Below are 18,904 nucleotides of genomic sequence, written 5' to 3'. Positions count from 1 at the left end.
ATTTACTACTGCAGCGACTCCTGAATCTGTTCATATCTCTGCTTCTCCTGATTCCTTCTAAGGAAGTCTGTCTAGATCTTTCAGCCGAGATGTCTGCGCAGGGCAATGCAACCGAGACGTCGCCGCTGCTCGGAGACCGAAGCAACGGCGGTGCAGCTGGGCCGTCGATTGCCACTGTTGTGAACAGCGGTGTCGATGAGTCGGGATACAATGGTAGCTCGCAACTAGGCCCCGATGCCGAGAGGGCACAGGCGAAGGATGTAACGGATTCAGCCGCTCGGCTAAGGTATATCGTTCCGGCGGTTTCGGTTGGTGTAAGGATTTTGTCTGGGAGTTGGGAGTTGTCGTCTGTCGAGAGCAGATACTGATTTGCTCTTTAGATCTTTCTGGCTGCTGCGGATCAGACGATTATCGTGGCCAGCTACGGGCAGATTGGAAGCGATCTCAGGGCCTTGAATTTGACCAGCTGGATTGCGACTTCATACTTCCTCACGCTTACCTCTTTCCAGCCCCTATATGGAAAGCTCAGTGACATATTTGGACGCAAAGCGTGCCTTTTGTTCTCATACGCCATATTCGGCACTGGTTGCCTGCTTTGCGGCCTGGCACGCGATATAAATGAGCTCATAGCTGCCCGGGTATGTTCGATGTCTCTGTGCTGCCAAGTCGAACAAAACCTTGCTCATAGATATGCTAGGTCTTTCAAGGTATTGGAGGCGGTGGAATGACCACCGTTGTTAGCATCCTTATGAGTGACATTGTCCCTCTCCGGGATCGCGGTCTCTGGCAAGGCATTATCAATATTATCTATGCTACAGGCTCTGGAGTCGGAGCTCCTCTAGGTTGGTTGAATGGACGAGGCTTTGAAAATTATTGAGGCTAATATCCCGCTTGATAGGTGGTATTCTGGCTGATTATATTGGCTGGCGCTGGTAAGACTAGAATTTCAGTATGTGTGATGGAACGGCACTAATCTTGCAACAGGTCGTTCATTATTCAGTTCCCCCTTTGCATCATTGCCTTTTTGTCTGTCCTGATCATCCTGAAGCTGCCCGCTCCGGAGCATGGCGACTGGAAAACAAAACTGCGCCGGATCGATTTCCTTGGAGCTATTGTCCTCGTTGGGGCTGTTTTCGGCTTGCTCCTCGGCCTGGATCGAGGCAGTAATGTATCCTGGACGATGCCGTTGACCATCATTTCATTGACTGCCTCGGCTGTCCTTTTTGTCGTCTTTGTCCTAGTTGAAATGTATCTTGCCGCGGAACCATTTGCTCCGGGACACATCATCTTTGACCGGACATTTTTCGCTTGTTACAGCTGCAACTTCTTCAGTTTTGGAGGCTGGCTCGCGGGTCTCTTTTACATCCCTCTGTACTTCCAGGCCGTTGATGGGGTTTCGGCAACCGGGGCTGGCCTTCGGCTCTTGCCAACTATCCTGGCTGGTGTCTCCGGCTCGCTCTTCGCAGGTGCTTTCATGAAATGGACAGGAAAATACCACTGGCTAACCATCGCTGCTTACGCGGGGTTGACTATCGGACTGACTACCATCTTTCTCGCCTCTGGACCGCTCGGCGAGAGCTCTCTCTTTATCATCGTCGGAACCGTCCTTTGTGGTTTTGGGAATGGAAACGGTGTCACCACGACATTGATAGGATTAAGTGAGTTTCCCCCCCCCCCTTCTTTTTGGTCATCAAGGTACCATTAGGGATGTTCCAGACAGTCACTGACTCCCCCACTAGTCTCTAATAGTACCCCCGAAGACCAAGCTGTAGTAACCGCCTGCTCATATTTATTCCGGTCTCTCGGCTCGGTGATTGGCCTCTCTCTCTCGTCTACAGTGGTGCAGCAGTTGCTCCGTACTCGACTGGGGTCTGAACTGCGTAACAGCAAAGACATCGACCGCATCGTCGAGGAAGTCAGACAGAGTCTGGACTATATCCGAACCCTAGACCCTGATGTTGCCAAGATTGTGCGCAGCTGCTACGGATGGTCGATCAACAAAGGGTTTGGTTTTATGATTGCTATTGTGTCTTTTGCTTTCTTCAGCTCGCTCTTCATCCGAGAGAAGAGTCTCAATCGATAATCAGGTTTATCAAGCAGACAGAGGCTCGACAACCTACGATAAATTTGATATACTAGTATTGTCGAGACTCATCACGCTCTAAAAAGCTAAAGAAGATCTGGAGGTCTGGAGAATTGGATGATCTCTTGAAACACGAATTATTAGTTATTTACTACGACTCTTAAACAGTTACAAAAATGCAGAGAGATCAATAAATTGAGAAATTTCGATATTCATGATCCGCTTTAAAAGCTAACAATAGAGGAACTACTAAAGAATTCCTCTGTTGTAGTAGTATTTAGTAACTATCCCTAAAGCATGGGCCAAGTGCCACGAGCCTTAAGTTATTCTTGCCGCTGAGAAGTTCCCCGGATCACCTCAACTTTTTCGACCACGACCACTCTTTTTGACTCTCAAGCCGGCCTGTTGGTGCGCTCTTTTTTCCTCTCCCTTCTTCTTACCAAGCTCGGTAGCTTTTGCATCCCTTGATTCCACTGTGCCTTGCTCCTAGTTCCCCTCAAAGATGACTCTCCCTCAATAAAACCTGCTGCCCAGTCCCTAACACTCTGCGTCATGTCCGAACCGCATGCGGGCCCGGTTTCCTTGTCACGATACCGGCCCATCCTTTACTTGTTCACTGGTGTCGCCGCTGCCTATGCAGTGTTATACATTCATAGTAGCTTCGTTTCTTCCCCTCCATCGCCGAACGCTGCCCTCCGACGTCGCAACGCTGTTCGCCGCCACCGACGCAATGAATCAGACGAGGTTAATATCGAGGACACCCCATCATACCGTGCCATAACCCATCTCGAACAGCTGGAGAGCCAAAATGGCGTGTACGGGACGTTTCGAATCGAGACGGAGGATGGGAGACGGGTTGAAAGTGGCCTTCTGCCGTCTTTGCTCGCCACTCGCGACCAGCTGATGGAGGAGGTGGGAGTCCCACAAGCTCACGCCGAACGGATGCGGGAGATGATGGAGGACACCTTCCTGGAATCGTTCCTTGCATTGGACTTTCCACCGTCGCACTCGATCCCAGAGGGGAGCGCCGAACGGCATTATCTGATGGAACAGCTGCAGCGACGTGGTATCTCTCGAGCAGGTATCGAGAGGGCGCTTGTACGGTTCAATGAAGATAGCAATTTCGGAGAGGAGCTGCGTCGCCGACGACAGAACGGCGAACGGGTGACTCTGTCTGCCTCTACTCTGCCTGATATCTCCGCGCCCCTACAAAACCAGGACGGAGGCGAAACGGTGGTCGATGACCAGAGCGTGTTCTCCTGGCGTGATAGGAACAACGACTCGTCGCCGACTCGCGAGGGCCAGAATCTGTTGAATTTGCTCTACCACATCGCGGAGGATCAAGCGAGGCGAGACGGGTACATCCACAGAGGAGTGACCTGCAACAGCTGCGGCGCGATGCCCATCCAGGGGATCCGGTACCGCTGTGCAAACTGTATCGACTACGATCTCTGTGAGACTTGCGAGGCGATGCAAGTGCACATCAAGACACATCTTTTCTACAAGGTCCGCATCCCTGCTCCGTTCCTGGGCAATCCGCGTCAATCACAACCTGTCTGGTATCCGGGCAAGCCGGCCATGCTTCCTCGTAGTCTTCCGCGGCCTCTAGCCAAACGGTTGACGAAGGACACCAATTTTGAAAACACTGAACTAGATGCCCTTTGGGATCAATTCAGGTGCCTGGCCAACCATGAATGGGCCGAGGATCCCAACAAACTCTGTATGGCGATTGATCGGAAGACCTTCGACCGCTGTTTCGTCCCCAACACATCTATTCGGCCGCCTCCTCCCAGCCTGATCTACGACCGCATGTTTGCATTTTATGATACTAATGGCGACAATCTGATTGGTTTTGAGGAGTTCCTCAGGGGTTTAGCTAGTTTCAATAACAAGAGTGCAGACGAAAGGTTGCGACGCGTCTTCCGTGGTTATGATATCGACGGTGACGGCTATGTGGAGCGCAAGGACTTTTTACGCATGTTCCGGGCCTACTACGCGCTAAGCCGAGAACTCACCAGAGACATGGTCGCCGGAATGGAGGATGATTTCTTGGAAGGCGGCGCACGAGACGTGATCCTTGGAAGTCAACCGATCAGTTCTGCCTTTCCTGGAAATATCCCGTCAGGTGAGGTTTCGAGACTGGGTGAAGGCAAGCGCATGAACCGGGAAGGCGACATGGAGATCACAGATAATGAAGGCGTGTTACGACCGGACGGCCTAGATACTGGCGATCGACACGTCGTGATTGGCGATGCTGCAATCAGAGAACAGTTTGGCCGGGTGCGCCCGGTGTTTCCGTCGACGGTGCGTCTGTCGAGTGCTGCTGTCGCGTCCGGTCTCCGACCGATAACTATGAACGGAAACGTAGAGGCCGTCCGTCATGGCGGTGGTGATGATGGCGATGAAGACTCAGAGGACGCGAGTGATTCCGAAGACCAGTCCAGCTCCTCCGTTGCCAGCGACCATTGGCCCCCGGCAGAACATATCCTCGAGGAGGATATTGTTAATGCCCTTGGCGCGCCGGTGCCTCTCCATGAAGTGACTGACCCCGTCGATCGAGCCCGCATTGGTACGGCTGTCTATCACAGGATGCAAGACGACGATCAGAGACGAATGGACGATGCACGGAGACGGGGTATCGATGATCGCTGGCGGAGAAGAGGCTTCTATGTTGATGAAGAGGATGGTGCAACAGCCCCCGAGGGTTATGAAAGGGATTCCGCCATCGATGATCTCAGCGATGAAGACGATCTAAACGACGAGCCGGCCGTTGAATCGCATCCTCCAACCCCTCGTTCCCGGTCTTCGTCCAAGGTTCGATTCCAGGACGATATCACGGATGATTACGATGTGAGATCCAATCCCTCTACTTCTTCCCGCAGCATACCTGTCGGCGAAAGATGGGGAGGCTTTGAGATTCCGGAAGTTGAGCGGGATGTGGGTAAGGAGATATTATACCAAGTCACGCAACAGGGTTTGAACGAACTGCTTGACATTCTCTTCAAACCCAAGGAGGATCTTCTCATGGAGGTGTACCGAACACGGGCGGAGCGAACGAAATGGGCTCGCGAAATCGAACTGTTCGAGCAGTTGGAGCCTGAAAAACGGCAGCGGGGGGAGAAAGGCCGGGCAGCCGATGGAGAAGTAAGCCAACATCGCCAATCATTTCTGGACCTCCTCGATGTGGAACTGGACGTGGAGAACAAATCGCTTGACGAGCTCTTGCAACGGTCTGGCTATTCCGTGACTGGGCCGGCAGCTGAGCCCACCAGTGATGAACATGAACCCGTCGTCACTCCATCATTGGATTTACCTGTCCAGGATGATGATGATGATGATGATGATGATGATGATGATGATGCCCAGGCCGCGGCCCCTCCATCCGAACATGACAATGCACTTTTCGAGGAAGAGCCAGCGTTCGACCCGACACTTCCCCAGTTCCGACCCGACGAGGAGGAACCATTTTCTGTTGCAGCCAGCCCGGTAGAGACAAGTGACTCTCCCATCCACCACGAGCGAACCCTCCCCGAACCACTCCGCCTACACCCCACGACGTCTTTCCCAGCTCCTGTTCCCTCTTCATGCATGGAGGGAGCCGAAACCGAAGCCGAAGCCACGGCACCCAAACCGAGCCCTTCATCCATGCATCCGCTGCCTCCGGCCCATGTCGCACCGCCCCTCCAACCGCATGAATCCCCCTTGCGGCCCCCTTCATCACGTACGCTCGCCCGATGGGCCTTCCTGAACCAGGTTGAGCGCGAAGCCAAGGAACGCGGGGGCCACGGGGCGAAGCTGAACTTTGAAGAATTCTCCCGCCGGATGAATGCGGACCGAGGCAGGAGGTTGGCCTTTGTAGGTAGTTGGATTGAGATGGCGAGTTTCTAGGCTCTACGTATACCTTGTGACATTGTACATTAAGAAACATATAAAATACATCTATCAGTAGATATGCCTTGTAGGCTTAAGATGAGAGGACCGGACTAGTGAGTGCCATATAGCTAAAAACTGAACGTGGGGGTATAACTATCCGATTAATCCCAGTATTTGATGACACCCTCCAAGCCACCGGTGACGACCTTGCTGGTCTCCTGGGGATGCCAGTCGAGACAGGTGATGGCACCGCCCTCTTTCCCCCCCGCGAGGATCTTATGGTACATCTTGCCGGTCTTCCAGTCCCAGAAGCAGACGTAGCCGCCCGAGTCACCCGAGGCGACGAACTGGCCGTCCGGGGAGATCTTGACGTCGATGGCATACCCTGCATTGTTGTGGCCACGGTAGCTCTTCTTGCGGTTCTGGCGGAACTTGTCCGTCGCGCCGTAGACGACGATCTGGTTGTCGCCTGACTGGAAGGCGACATACTTGCCGTTCGGGTGCAGCGAAGCGCGGTTCAGCGCGAACATGTACGGCTCCGCGATGAACTTGATCGGCACGGGGATCCCGTACTCCCATGCACGGAGCGACTTGTCGTCCGAGGTCGAGATGAAGCGCCGGTTGTTATCCACAAAGGTGAGAGTGTTGACTGCCGCCAGGTGGTGGTCGTACTCCTGGACGAGCTCGCCCGTGCGCGTGTCGAACTGCACGATCTTCTTGTCCGACATGCCCGCCAGGAACTCATGTCCGTTCTCCGCGCCCGGGTTGAAGCGCACGACGTGCGGGGTCTTGCCCGTTGTGAAGCGGGCAATGCATTTCCCGTACTCGGTATCCCACAGCTTCATCTGTCGGTCGTACGAAGCCGTCAGGAACGTCGTGCCCGAGCGGTGGAAGTCAGTGTCCGTAATAGCCTTGGAGTGGCCCGAAAACGTCCGCAGCAGCTCGCGGGAGTGGTACACATCCCAAATCTTGGCCTTGCCGTCCGCAGCCGACGAGAGCAGCAGGTGACCCGACTTCGGCAAGAACCGCAGCGAGGTGATGGGTTTGGTGTGCGACTTCCACGTTTGCACCAGCTTCTTGGGCACGTAGTTCTTGGTGCTGCCCGGTTCCTTGCGCAGGTCGATGTCCAGATCCTGAGGCACATGCATGTACGTCCGGCCCAGGTAATCGAACTGCTCTGATCCGTGGAACTCGGTCGTCTCTGCATGAGTCGAGTCGTCCTGGTAGTCTGTCGCCGCCTTGTTCATGGCCGGCATTACCTCGGCGGGAACGGCCGCCTGCTGTTCCTCCTCATCCTCCTCAACGTATTCCTCGTCACTTGCCAGCTCGTGGTCGTCAGCGGCAGCCTCCTTCTCATAGACGTAGTCATCGTCCACGTATTTTGCCCACGGACCCCGATACGCGCCGTCGCCCTCGACGATGCTCGCGTCACCCTTCTTCTGCCTTTTGGCGCGCAGCGCAGCAGATACCTCCTTGGACGGCTTCATTTGCACAATATCCCGCCCACCCATTTGCGCGGCGCGGTCCAGGTCGCCGATGAATGCGTCCGGGGCCCCTGGGTTGCGCGTGTATCCCAGACTCTGGAACGTGCGGTGATGTGTGGCAAACGTCGCCTCGCTGAAGGCAGCCTCCTCGGCGAACCCCGAGGGCACATTCTTACGCTTCAACCCATTTCCTACATCGGAAGAGCGGAAAGGGTTCGACGGGCCTTGTGACGGTCGTGACAGATCATCGTATGTGGCGTTGTAGGTGAGGGCGCCCGAGGAGGTGTTGGCGAGCATCATCTGCATATGTGCTTGATCCTACAAGATGTTAGACAGGTTTCATACAGATACAGATGGCCATTTTGAAAAATATTATAGAATTCAGAAAGAAGACAAGAAAGACAAGGAACAGAAGGAAAATCCAAGACCAAACCTCTGTATTCACATCTGGTGCTGCTACAATGGTGGTAGCGCTTGTCGCATGAGCCTTGGGCAATGTATTCGTGTCGTCGTCGCTGGAATCATAGCCAGCGCCTAATAAGGATGCCATCTCGAGACCCTAGTTTTGAGCCGAGTGTGAAGTTAAACTTGAAGGAGTCGATCAAAACCCAGGACAGAGGGTGTGAAGAAGGCGCGGGATCCCAGCTGCGAGCTTGAATTTTACGGGTGCCGGGAGAACCACATTGCGTACACGGTCCTGCGTCAGATTTCCGGGATAGATAGAACGAACGGGGTATACTGTGTCTATTTCTACTATTTATGCCATACAGCCTCCTGTCCTTTCTTTTTTTTTGATCATAGGAATTAGAATGTTCTGATTTGTAGAAGGGTAGGTTGATGTCATCATGCCAGTTCAATCGTGGGATATATACAACTCGCACCAAAGACTAAGTAATAATAAATGAAGAAAATCACACCGGTACTACACAAAAAAGAAGAGGAAATTCGTAGCAACTCCTCAGCCACTGTCTCCAAGTACAAGCCAAGGCCATCTTCACCTCTCCCAATGCCCGTTTCATCAGCCGTTAAGGGGCATTTCTCCAACACACCGTCTATCGCGTATATTCCCCCACCCGTTATCATTGACCATTCGAATCGTCCACACGTCACGGAGTCCAAGTTGCACCGGAAGACTGCTTATGGGTAGGCGGAGGTCCACCACAGGAACCGTGTTGATGCCCAAACCACAACACACACAAGGGGGGAGGGGGGAGGGAAAGATGCGAGTCTGGTTTGCAACCGGCATCTTCCCTAAAGAGAGAGACGATCCCGGTTTCCTTTTTCCTTTTTTCCTGTATTTTTTTTTCTCCCACGCAGCTCGTGATCCAACAGAGGTACTTGTGCGACACGTGGTCGATCTCAGCCGAGACCACCGTTGCGCATTGCGTGTTCCGTTTTCGAGCGAAGTCAATTGGACTCGTCACGGATCAGAGCCACAATCATGCTGTAGAGGTAGAAGAAGAACATCAGAAGGTGGAAGCCGAGCTTGATGAAGGATTCCTATTTTCCGGTCAGTCTCCTTCCAATGCCATCACTGCCGACTCTAGAAAGATCAAGGCATACCTTCTTGTGCACGTTCAGCTTGCGGAAGATCTCGGTCGCATCCAACAGGTGTTGGTTATCGTAGATCCTTCGAACATTAGCTACTCCATCCACGATCAAGAGTCATAAAACATGGGTATTCTTTTTTTTCTCCCACAGCAGACGTACTTCTTAGCGTTGAATGCGAGGAGAGGCAGATTAAGCACAATGGCCAGCCAGTATCCGTTGATGACGAAAAGGAAGGTCAGGAAAGCGTGAACGGCGGCTTCGGGGATGATGTAGGCGTTGAGGCGGTTGCACAGGTCGATAGGGTTGATGTAGTCACTTGATCCGTCAGCAATTGTGTCCCCTTTTTTCCCCCTTCTTTCTGCCTTTTACCAATCCCGAGGCAGTAGAGACATAACTCACCATTCCAGATCACTGTACATGATCGTGAAGAAAACCTGGAGGAACAGGTTGACGGCGTTGATCAACACCGCCAGCAGATAGAGCCACGCTTCACCGGACATCTTGAGCTGTGATCGAGCAATGTACGACGGATCCTCGGAAACAAGAAAATAAACCACAACGGTAGACGAGAGGAGGCGATAAACGGCGCTGATACAATCGAACTGGACTCGATGACTGTCTGAGGGGTTCGAGAGAAGCGGAGCTTCGGTGGAAGTTGGGGGAGAATCGCGAGGACGGAAATGGAGTTTGGCTGTGGTGGGTCGAGCTTGTGTGTGGGTAGCAGGCAGTTAAGCTAGGTGGACTATTGACAGCAACCTATTAGCAAGAACGCAGACAGTGTGGTTGCCGATAACTCAAACCCACAAACACCCTGGTAAATAGCACGCTGAAAAGAAAAAGACTCTATCGAAATACGTGGTTGTTGGCGTAGGCAAAGAGGAAAACTCGAGAGGCTGGGCTGATTGTGCGATAGTGAGATTTGCGGGTTTGGGTCGAGGACGATAGCGAGGGCAGTCCGTGCTTTCGAGCAACAATGAACCACCGCAAACGGATATAACGAGGCGGAGGACAGGTCGAGAGGATATATATTCCTTCTATTCTGTGGAATATCCGCCGGGAAAGCAGGGTAGCCTGTGCTGGGAGTCTGTGTTGGCCAGCCACAGAGATGAGGAACGTGGAGCACCGCTCAGCATGACGTCTGTTGGGCGGTTTACACGTGCGTCCGGCCTTCCGGTGTCTTCCATTGCGAAGCTCTCGATAGATTCCAGGAGAAGAGACTGGGTTTGAAGCAATTCTACGCTGTGTGTCCTAGTAAATACAAATATGCATATTGTGGCCAAGTCATATGCCATCGAACATTCATTTTATATGCACGCTTGGCTGATCAGACAGCTTGTCAACTCAAAATGATACAGCTATACGTAGAGGGAGAAATATGGAGGATGATGGAGGAAAAACAAAAAAGAAACAAGCAGAGTGGGAAGCAACGACGAAACAGTGGCGGTACAGAACAAGAAGGATGAAAAAAAAAAAAAAAAAAAAAAAAAAAACAATGGAACACGCCCAAGGATAGTCATGACACATTACCTCTTCTCCACGAGAAGGATATGCATAGCCCCGTAGGCAATCACAATGAAAGCCCCCGAGATGATGGCAAGCCCGGCGACATCATTCCACAGAGCCAGCGTATCGAAACCAAAGGCACTGAGGATTGATGCACCCGGTACTTCGATATCCAAGCCATATTTATGATCGATCAGGGTCAGATAGGTGACCTCGTTGACGATGAGAGCCTCAAAACCATAATGGAAGATTGAGAGCTGGATGTACTGTTAGACGGCAACTTTATAATTTTAAAAGAGAAAGACTTACCGTTTGCAGCCAGAGAGCAGACTGGGGAATCGCATCGTGGTTGAGAAGGAGACCGGCGAACAGCAGACTGAACAGCATGACAAGGCTGCCAATCAGATTGGCCACCCCGGCATCCCGGAAGACAATGCCGATGAAGAGACAGATGTTTGCGGCAGCAAGATTGAAAAGGACGAGGATCAGGATGAACCGTAAGAACCACGGCCACGCGGGGGTCAGTCCGGTCATCGGGTAGACGATCGTCCCCATGATGATAGGTGGGATCAACCGTAACGGGATCACATCGAAAGCGACCTTAGCAGCGAAATAGGTGATGGGGTGGTAGTAGCCATTGGCGCGTTCTCGCACAAACAGGAGCCGCTCGGTTGAGAAGACAGTCAGACTGGTCAGCGTGCTGAACCCGAACAGGGCGAGGATGAAGAAGAAAAGACCAAGTCGATTCTGGAAGCCCTTGATGTCGTCCGTCAGCCCGTAGAACAGGTAGCCGCACAAGACGGCAAGAAGAATCGAGATGGCGTAGTGGGTGAGCATGAGCATCGGATTGCGATACAAGTTGCGCCAGGTCCGTTGGGAGAGAATAATGAACTGCCGGAGGTATCCGACTCGTGCGTAGCTTTTTTGCTGGACAAGTGACGAGCCAGACATGACTTCGCCGTTCGGTGAGCCGTTGGCCTCCTGCGCCTTGCGCACCGCAGCGGAGATCTCATCCTGGACCGAGCGAGCGACGTCAGAGGCGTGATACTGAGAGACGAGAATGTCGAGATCCGTCTGGATGCTGGGAGCAATCGGTGGGAGCTGGTCTGGATCATCCAGGATCTGGGGCGGAACTGCGCCGCCGTCTTGCCGCGAGAGCCGAAGCCATTGCTGGGAATTCTCCGCGGGCGCAATGAGCCCAACATCCTCCTCGTCGGTCCTGGGGGTCAAAGACGTCTCGTAGTCCTTTCTTCTGGAGTACAGTTGCCTGTCTTGCCGCTGCTTTAGTGAGACCCGTCTCTTGTTCTTGGGCCGTGAAAATGGCTCAGCAGCTGGGGTGGGAAGGTCTCCCAGGCTGGCAATCGATGCACTTGCAATGGATTTGACGGCTTGCAGGCTACTCGATGAGGTCTTTGGGGGATCGACATCAAGGAGAGAGGAGTCCTCTCCCATGTATGATCGGGCCCTGCTGGCATGCATGGTTAGATCCACAAGGTAGTCGGCGATGTTGAACCCAGGAGGGCAGGAGTATCCCAAGTGGTCAAAGTAAGATTGACAGCTGGAGAGGGGGCCAGAGTAGACGGTTTGGCCTTGAGCCAAAAGGATGAGACGGTCAAAGAGGGCAACAATGTTGGAACGCGGCTGATGGATGGTGAAAATAACGGTCCGGTTGTACGTCTTGGCCAAGGTGACCAGACACTCCACTACGTTGAAGGCATTGAAAGCATCCTATGTAGCATGTTAGTCTTACTTTCCACAGAACTTCTCATCTTGCTTGCTTCGTTGATTCTTACCAATCCGCTAGTCGGCTCGTCCAAGAAGAGAATGCTAGGGCTTGTTACAAGCTCGCAGGCAATTCCGACCCGACGTTTCTCTCCGCCAGAGATACCACGTCCTTTACCTTCTTCGGAACCGATGAGTTGATCCTTGATGTGATAGATGCCGAGCTGCTTCTCCACCTCCAAGACTTTCTGCTCCTTGGCGGCACGGCTCATATCCCTTGGGAGTCGCAGTAAGGCACTGGTCAAGATGGTCTCGTGAACTGTCAAGGTAGGAAGCATGGTATCTTCCTGGTCGACAAAACCGATCAAGTTCTTAAAGTCATGGTCGCTGATCTTTTCACCGTTGACGTAAAAATTTCCCCGAACAGCGCCTCGCTTGTTCTTGCGCGCAAGAATATCCAGGAAAGATGTCTTTCCAGCACCGGACGCACCCATGATGGCCGTAATCTGGCCCGGTTGGGCGGCACCCTGGATGTCAGAGAGGATTTCCCTGCCGTTTAGGTAATACGACACGTTGGTGAAGTGCAAAGCGGCTGGCCTCTGCTCCTCCAAGAGTCTGGCAGCCTCATCGTCAGAGTCATCTGAGAGGGGCAAATGGATGTAACCCTGATACGCCGCGCGGCGAGAGAGGTACCAGATGGACAGAATGACGGCGACGATGAAGAGTGCACAGCCAGCGATCACACCGGCAATCAGTGGGGTGTTGATCTTCTTCACCGGGCGTTCGTATCCTGGTACATCGGTCTTGTACAAACACTCTCCAGAGTAGCAGTCCAACGTGATACTGCTGTCTCCGAAAACCTGCTTGATCAAATCGTCCATTGCGGGTTCCATAAACCTGCTACCATCCCGACTGCTTCCACCAAGGGTCGAGAGCGTCGAGAAGCTTGCCGGACCTTGGATCGACTGCTCCAGAAATACGCCAATGTCAATTGAGCCGTCTTCGCCGCACAGGAACCGCCCTGGAATGCATTTGCACTGGATCTTATCACAGTTATAACGTGTGGCGTTGTGGTCATAATCGGCCTCCAGCGACCAGTCGCACGTATCCAGCGCACAGTAAAACGATTCTCGCTGGTCGACCCAGACTGCACACGCCGACAAATAAGCCCAAGTCAAATGCGGGAGGCAAAGGTATACATACACTGAAAGTTACACGTGTGGTCATCGTCTTCGCAGGAAAAGGTCACCTGTGGCTTGCGATCCTTCAACTCCTTCAGAATCATCTTGTTGGTCACATCGCACATCTGGAAGTTCTCCTTGACGGTGACGCCCTGCTTGTAGCAAACGCCGCCTTCGCCTTCCGGCATCATGGCATTGCAAGCATTATCCGTCTGGCAGACATTGCAGTTGATTCCACCCCACCCCTCTTCACAGTCGCAGTATTTTCCCTTCCGCGGCGCTCGGTTGCCTCCATCTGCCAGGGAGCCGCACAGCGGCTCCGAGCAATCATCGCCGCCGAAGCCCGGTGGACACGTACACTTCCCATTGTATTTGTTACACTGAGAAAATTGAGCACATTGGAAAGCGTCCAGCTGGCAATTGAAGCACGGCGGACACTCAGCCGGCCGATCGTCGAAAGTCGAGTACAGCGGCTGAACCACCTCTGCGCGGGTGTAGTTACTCCGAGCGATCGCCGTCGGCGCAGCCGCGAGCAGAGCCGTCAGAACAAACGGCAGCGTTGACCAAGATCGCATCTTGACAAACGATAAAAGGGCCCTCGGGTCAACCCTAAGCACTCATACAGATCCGGCTGTTCGCTAGCTCGTCTGTCTTCCTCGACCGTAACGTGTTGTTTTGCTCCGACCGCAGGCAAGAGCGGAGTGAATGCGGAGACACGCAACCCTCCACCGGGGGAGTCCGGCACTCCAGTAGGGCACCCCTACTCGAGACCCTGGCGTTGTCCGTCGGAATATGCTCCTAGAAAGGCCTGTCAGATACACAGAGCGGAAACCAAAGCATGGAAGCCAGTATTAGCGGTGGGTGATGGAAGGTAGCAATTGTTCGATGCGGTCTGTTGGTGGTTGGGGATGACGATAGCAGCTGCTGACTGTACCTGAGATGACGCTACTCCCGATGGGGGTTAGCACGCGAATCCTGCGGGGAGACACACGTGATCATTTATATGCCTGAGGCATGAATTGAAGGCAGGGAAGAGGAAAGAGGGGCACTGGGCACAACTGTGGGCAGTGTAGAGCCTGCTTTGAACACAGACCGGGAGATAGGCTGCAGGATGGTCAAACTCGAGACTTTCGCCGTCGAGCAAGTACGTGAGCGACCCTTTTGATTCCCTGTTCCCGACGGAGTGTGAGCTCTAACTCGCAGGCTTAGTGGATGGACGAATATGAGACAACGGCGACGTACAACATTGCAGAGACATGCAGTGCGTCGGTCTCGCTGGACCAGCTGCAGGAGCTTTCCGAGGACCAGTCGGGGCACCCATTGACGTTCACCGAGAAGCTTACCTATGGCCCTATCCGCGGCTCTGACCGGCTACGAGAGACGATCGCCAGGCTCTACTCCGTCCGAACCCCCTCCCCGCTACCCCGAGACAACGTGTTGATTTGCAGCGGTGCGATCCAAGCAAATTTTCTTCTCTACTATGCGCTGCTAGGGCCTGGAGACCACGTTATCTGCCACTACCCCACCTACCAGCAGCTCTACGCGGTGCCGGCATCGTTAGGGGCAGAGGTCAGCTTGTGGAAGGCCAAGGAGACAGATGGATGGAAGCTCGATGTGAAGGAACTGGAGTCGCTGATTCGACCCAATACCAAGCTCATTATTCTGAAGCAGGTAGCCCTGGATTCCGATGCGATAGCGAGCTTATGACTAACAGACAGCAGCAATCCCCAAAACCCGACGGGGGCGATCATTCCCGCCGGGACACTGGATGAGATTGTTGAAGTTGCGAGAAAGTCATCGATCTATATACACGCTGACGAGGTGTACCGGCCACTGTTTCACTCCATCGGCCCAATGGACAAGGACTTCCCGCTCTCTATCCTGTCACTGGGCTACGAGCGAACCATTGCGACCTGCTCCATGTCCAAAGCATATAGTCTGGCGGGGATTCGAGTCGGATGGGTTGCATCTCGCGACAGGGAGGTGATTGAAATCTGTGCCTCTGCCCGCCACTATACGACCATCTCGGTGGGCCAGATCGACGACGCGATCGCCAGCTACGCGCTGGCCCCAACTTGCATCCATAATTTGCTGAAACGAAACATCGAGCTCGCCAAGAAAAACCTGGCCATCCTGGAAAGCTTTATCGAGGCTCACCGGTGGGCCTGTAGCTGGACCAGGCCTCGAGCCGGCACGACCGCGTTTGTGCGCTTCACCAAGATGGGCAAGCCCGTGGACGATGTCGCCTTTTGCCAGATGCTACTCGAGCGGGCGGGGGTCATGTTTGTGCCCGGCAGTTCGTGTTTCGGTGGCGGACAGGAGTTCAAGGGCTACGTCCGGGTCGGCTTTGTCCAGGAGACGGAAGTCCTGGAGAAGGGACTGGACGCCCTGCGCTCATTCATGGAGGACAGCTATGAGGATGTTCCTGTAGTAAAAAGGACATAATTAACCACATCACCATATGAATGTATATATTATATTAGCATATCAACTCATGCTATTACATTAAACCAACGTCTGGTCAGTATTAGATTACTGAGATATCACCGAATTAGCCTGCTCTACTAATCATCCTTCCACAGTGCAAGAATTTAGGCATAATACAGCCGAAGTCTAAGCCGGGCAGCATGTGAAGATACTGAGAGTACACCTCCTCTCCCATTAATATATATTTCACCAATTATTATCTCTTAATGAGAAATAACTCCATGTAATATAATATTTACCTATCTAATTATTGTGTCAGCCATATTTCATTCTTATACTATACAGCCTTATGTTTATTTATGTCCCTGAATGTCCCACACTTCTAGATCGACTCCTCTTCCCCACACAATTCAGGGTGCCAGACAACAACCAACCGAGGCTTATCTCATGCCATCCCTGACGGATAGCCGGAGTTGCTTGCTTTTGGATGCTGCTGTCTCACTCCCATTTCTTTTTCTTCTGACTGTCCCCCCCCCAGGTTCTTAAGAGTCTGACAGACGCTGAATGCTTGAGTATGTCATCTGGTTTATAACCGTCGATCGCACGACAAAAATAGAGTACACGAATACCAGATCGAAGAGCTAGCCATGGCGCCACTTTCCGCTCTCAATGCTTTGTCTGCTCTGTCTGCTCTGGCGGGTTGGTCTTTCCTGGTCCATATGGTTTCGTGAGATTCTTCTTGAAGACTGATGATGTTTGGTAGACGTCCCCCTGGGGGTATCCGTGCCTGCCGCCGCCGCCACCCTGGCGTACCTAAACGCAAGATGGTCGCTGTTCTACGACGTGACGTTGATGAAGTCGATTATCAAGATGAACCTCAAGTCCCGCCTAGCCCAGCGTGGAGACCGGCTGAATCTCTTCTACATTCTCGAGGGGCAAGCCCTGGCCGCTAGTTCCGCCGACCGACCGTTTATCGTATACCACGGTCAAACATGGACCTACCATGAGACGTACCTCATGGCCATGCGTTATGGATCGTTCCTGAAGAACACATACGGGGTGAAGCCGAAAGATATCGTGGCCATAGATTTTATGAATTCGTCCACCTTCGTCTTCCTGGTTTTAGGTCTGTGGAGCATCGGCGCCTCTCCTGCGTTCATCAACTACAACCTCACGGGCAAACCGTTGACGCACTCGGTCAAATCGTCGACTGCCAGACTCCTGCTTGTTGATGAAGAGCTCAGGAAGGCCTTTTCGCCTGAGATCTTGGAGACCTTTGCGTCGCAAGATTTCCTCGATGACGGCAAGGGACCTGTGAATGTTGTCTTCTTTACCAGCGATATCGAGGCCCAGATCCTGCAGACTGACCCAGTCAGAGAGCCTGACAGTGCTCGCGGGGGCCAGATCCTCCGGGATATGGCTGTGCTGATCTACACTAGTGGCACCACTGGCATGCCCAAGCCGGCGATCGTCAGCTGGAAGAAATCCTGGACCGGTGCTATCTTTGTCCTCAACTGGATGGGCGTAAAATCGACGGATCGGTTCTTTACGGTAGCTTTTTGGTTTTTCCAAACACTTGTGTACTTTCACTGACCTTTGCAGTCCATGCCCTTGTACCATTCTTCCGCGTCGATCCTCGGCTTCATGACCTGTCTGATGGCCGGATGTACGTTCATCATTGGGAGGAAATTCTCGGCCCGGGGCTTTATGAAAGAGGCCCGTGATACCGACGCCACGATTATCCAGTACGTCGGGGAGACGATGCGTTATCTCCTTGCCGTTCCACCGGAAATTGACCCTATCACCGGGGAGAATCTCGATAAGAAACACAAGGTGCGGATTGCCTTCGGCAATGGATTGCGGCCGGATATCTGGAACCGGGTCAAAGACCGCTTCAACATCCCGACCATTGCCGAATTCTACTCGGCCACGGAGGCCACTTCCGGGGCCTGGAACTACTCGTCCAATGACTTCGCGGCTGGTGCCATCGGGCGCAACGGCTCCCTGGCCTACCTTGTTCTGTCTCGTGGAGTCACCGTTGTCGAGGTAGATTATGAGTTGCAGGCGCCGTGGCGCGACCCCAAGACGGGCCTGTGCAAGAAGGTGGCGCGGGGTGAGCCCGGCGAGCTGCTATATCTAATCGACGCGGCCGACACGGGCGAGGCCTTCCAGGGCTACTATGGCAACAAGTCTGCGACGGAGAGCAAGATCGTGCGGGACGTGCACAAAAAGGGCGACGCGTACTTCCGCTCCGGGGACGTGATCCGCTGGGACTCGGAGGGTCGCTGGTACTTCTCCGACCGGCTCGGCGACACCTTCCGCTGGAAGGGCGAGAATGTCTCCACGAACGAGGTCGCCGAGGCTCTGGGCGCCCATCCTGGCATCCATGAGGCCAACGTATACGGGGTGGCACTGCCAAACCACGACGGCCGGGCTGGCTGCTCGGCCATCGTACTCAAAGACCAGGTGCAGTCTTCCACTGGAGAATCTTCCGGCGACGATGAACGCGCCATCTTGGTGCCTTCCAGCGAGGTGATGAGCTCGATCGCCACACATACCCTCGAGAACCTGCCCAAGTTCGCAGTCCCGCTGTTCCTACGCGTCACCTCGGAGATGCAATCCACTGGCAACAATAAACAGCAGAAGCATGTCCTGCGCACAGAGGGGGTCAACCCGAAGCTCGTGGGCCCGCGTGATAAACTGTACTGGCTGCAGGGGTCGGTGTACGTACCGTTTGAGCAGAAGGACTGGGACCGGCTGGAGGGCGGACACGTGAAGCTCTAGCGAGTACCAAGTCGCATAGGTGAGTTTTCAATTCATGTTTGGCGTTTTCTTGGAGGCTTGTTTTCGGTGTAAAGAGTTCGATCAGTGTACTTACTACCTAGTACCTACCTACCTACCTAGCTAATCGATACCCTGCTCTCATTTAATACTGTAATATCCGATGAATGATTTAAGAGAATAACCCCGACAATTAATAGTGGTTGTCATATCTTTCCAAGCCAAGTAGTTTTCATCTCTAAATTCCTCGGCAATTGATAAGGCTGAAGCTCTCCGCCGCTGAGCGAATAAACACGACT

At 53.3% G+C, this 18,904-nt stretch overlaps 5 protein-coding genes across 5 annotated transcripts; 2 read left to right on the top strand and 3 right to left on the bottom strand.

The window, feature by feature from the left end:
• Positions 1-89: 89 nt before the first annotated feature.
• Positions 90-5,971, top strand: ASPZODRAFT_151504 (hypothetical protein; the record flags this gene model as incomplete). Its single annotated transcript, XM_022725742.1, has 9 exons — positions 90-314; positions 381-638; positions 698-842; positions 899-932; positions 985-1,658; positions 1,740-2,069; positions 2,724-4,363; positions 4,454-4,537; positions 4,691-5,971. The coding sequence occupies 9 exons, from the start codon at positions 90-92 to the stop codon at positions 5,969-5,971; spliced, it is 4,671 nt and encodes a 1,556-aa protein (XP_022581412.1).
• A 146-nt stretch (positions 5,972-6,117) lies between these two features.
• Positions 6,118-7,990, bottom strand: ASPZODRAFT_151503 (hypothetical protein; the record flags this gene model as incomplete). The annotated part of the gene is made up of 2 exons (XM_022725741.1): positions 6,118-7,758; positions 7,874-7,990. 2 exons carry the CDS (start codon positions 7,988-7,990, stop codon positions 6,118-6,120), a joined length of 1,758 nt encoding a protein of 585 aa, XP_022581411.1.
• Positions 7,991-8,717: 727 nt separating this feature from the next.
• Positions 8,718-9,727, bottom strand: ASPZODRAFT_1845106 (hypothetical protein). The gene is made up of 4 exons (XM_022727221.1): positions 9,391-9,727; positions 9,151-9,306; positions 9,004-9,070; positions 8,718-8,940 (listed from the first exon to the last, which is right to left on the bottom strand). Exons 1-4 carry the CDS (start codon positions 9,489-9,491, stop codon positions 8,848-8,850), a joined length of 417 nt encoding a protein of 138 aa, XP_022581410.1. The 5' UTR covers positions 9,492-9,727; the 3' UTR covers positions 8,718-8,847.
• Positions 9,728-10,453: 726 nt separating this feature from the next.
• ASPZODRAFT_166177 (hypothetical protein) lies at positions 10,454-13,972 on the bottom strand (the record flags this gene model as incomplete). Its single annotated transcript, XM_022726743.1, has 4 exons — positions 10,454-10,760; positions 10,804-12,222; positions 12,288-13,363; positions 13,420-13,972. 4 exons carry the CDS (start codon positions 13,970-13,972, stop codon positions 10,515-10,517), a joined length of 3,294 nt encoding a protein of 1,097 aa, XP_022581409.1. The 3' UTR covers positions 10,454-10,514.
• A 536-nt stretch (positions 13,973-14,508) lies between these two features.
• Positions 14,509-18,608, top strand: ASPZODRAFT_151500 (hypothetical protein; the record flags this gene model as incomplete). Its single annotated transcript, XM_022725740.1, has 6 exons — positions 14,509-14,541; positions 14,607-15,064; positions 15,119-15,827; position 16,239; positions 16,588-17,375; positions 17,427-18,608. 6 exons carry the CDS (start codon positions 14,509-14,511, stop codon positions 18,606-18,608), a joined length of 3,171 nt encoding a protein of 1,056 aa, XP_022581408.1.
• Positions 18,609-18,904: the final 296 nt, after the last annotated feature.

This window comes from Penicilliopsis zonata, assembly GCF_001890105.1.
Source record: "Penicilliopsis zonata CBS 506.65 unplaced genomic scaffold ASPZOscaffold_6, whole genome shotgun sequence".
NCBI lineage: Eukaryota > Fungi > Ascomycota > Eurotiomycetes > Eurotiales > Aspergillaceae > Penicilliopsis > Penicilliopsis zonata.
Note: the sequence above shows the minus strand (reverse complement) of the source record. Positions and strands in the feature narration are given on the sequence as shown.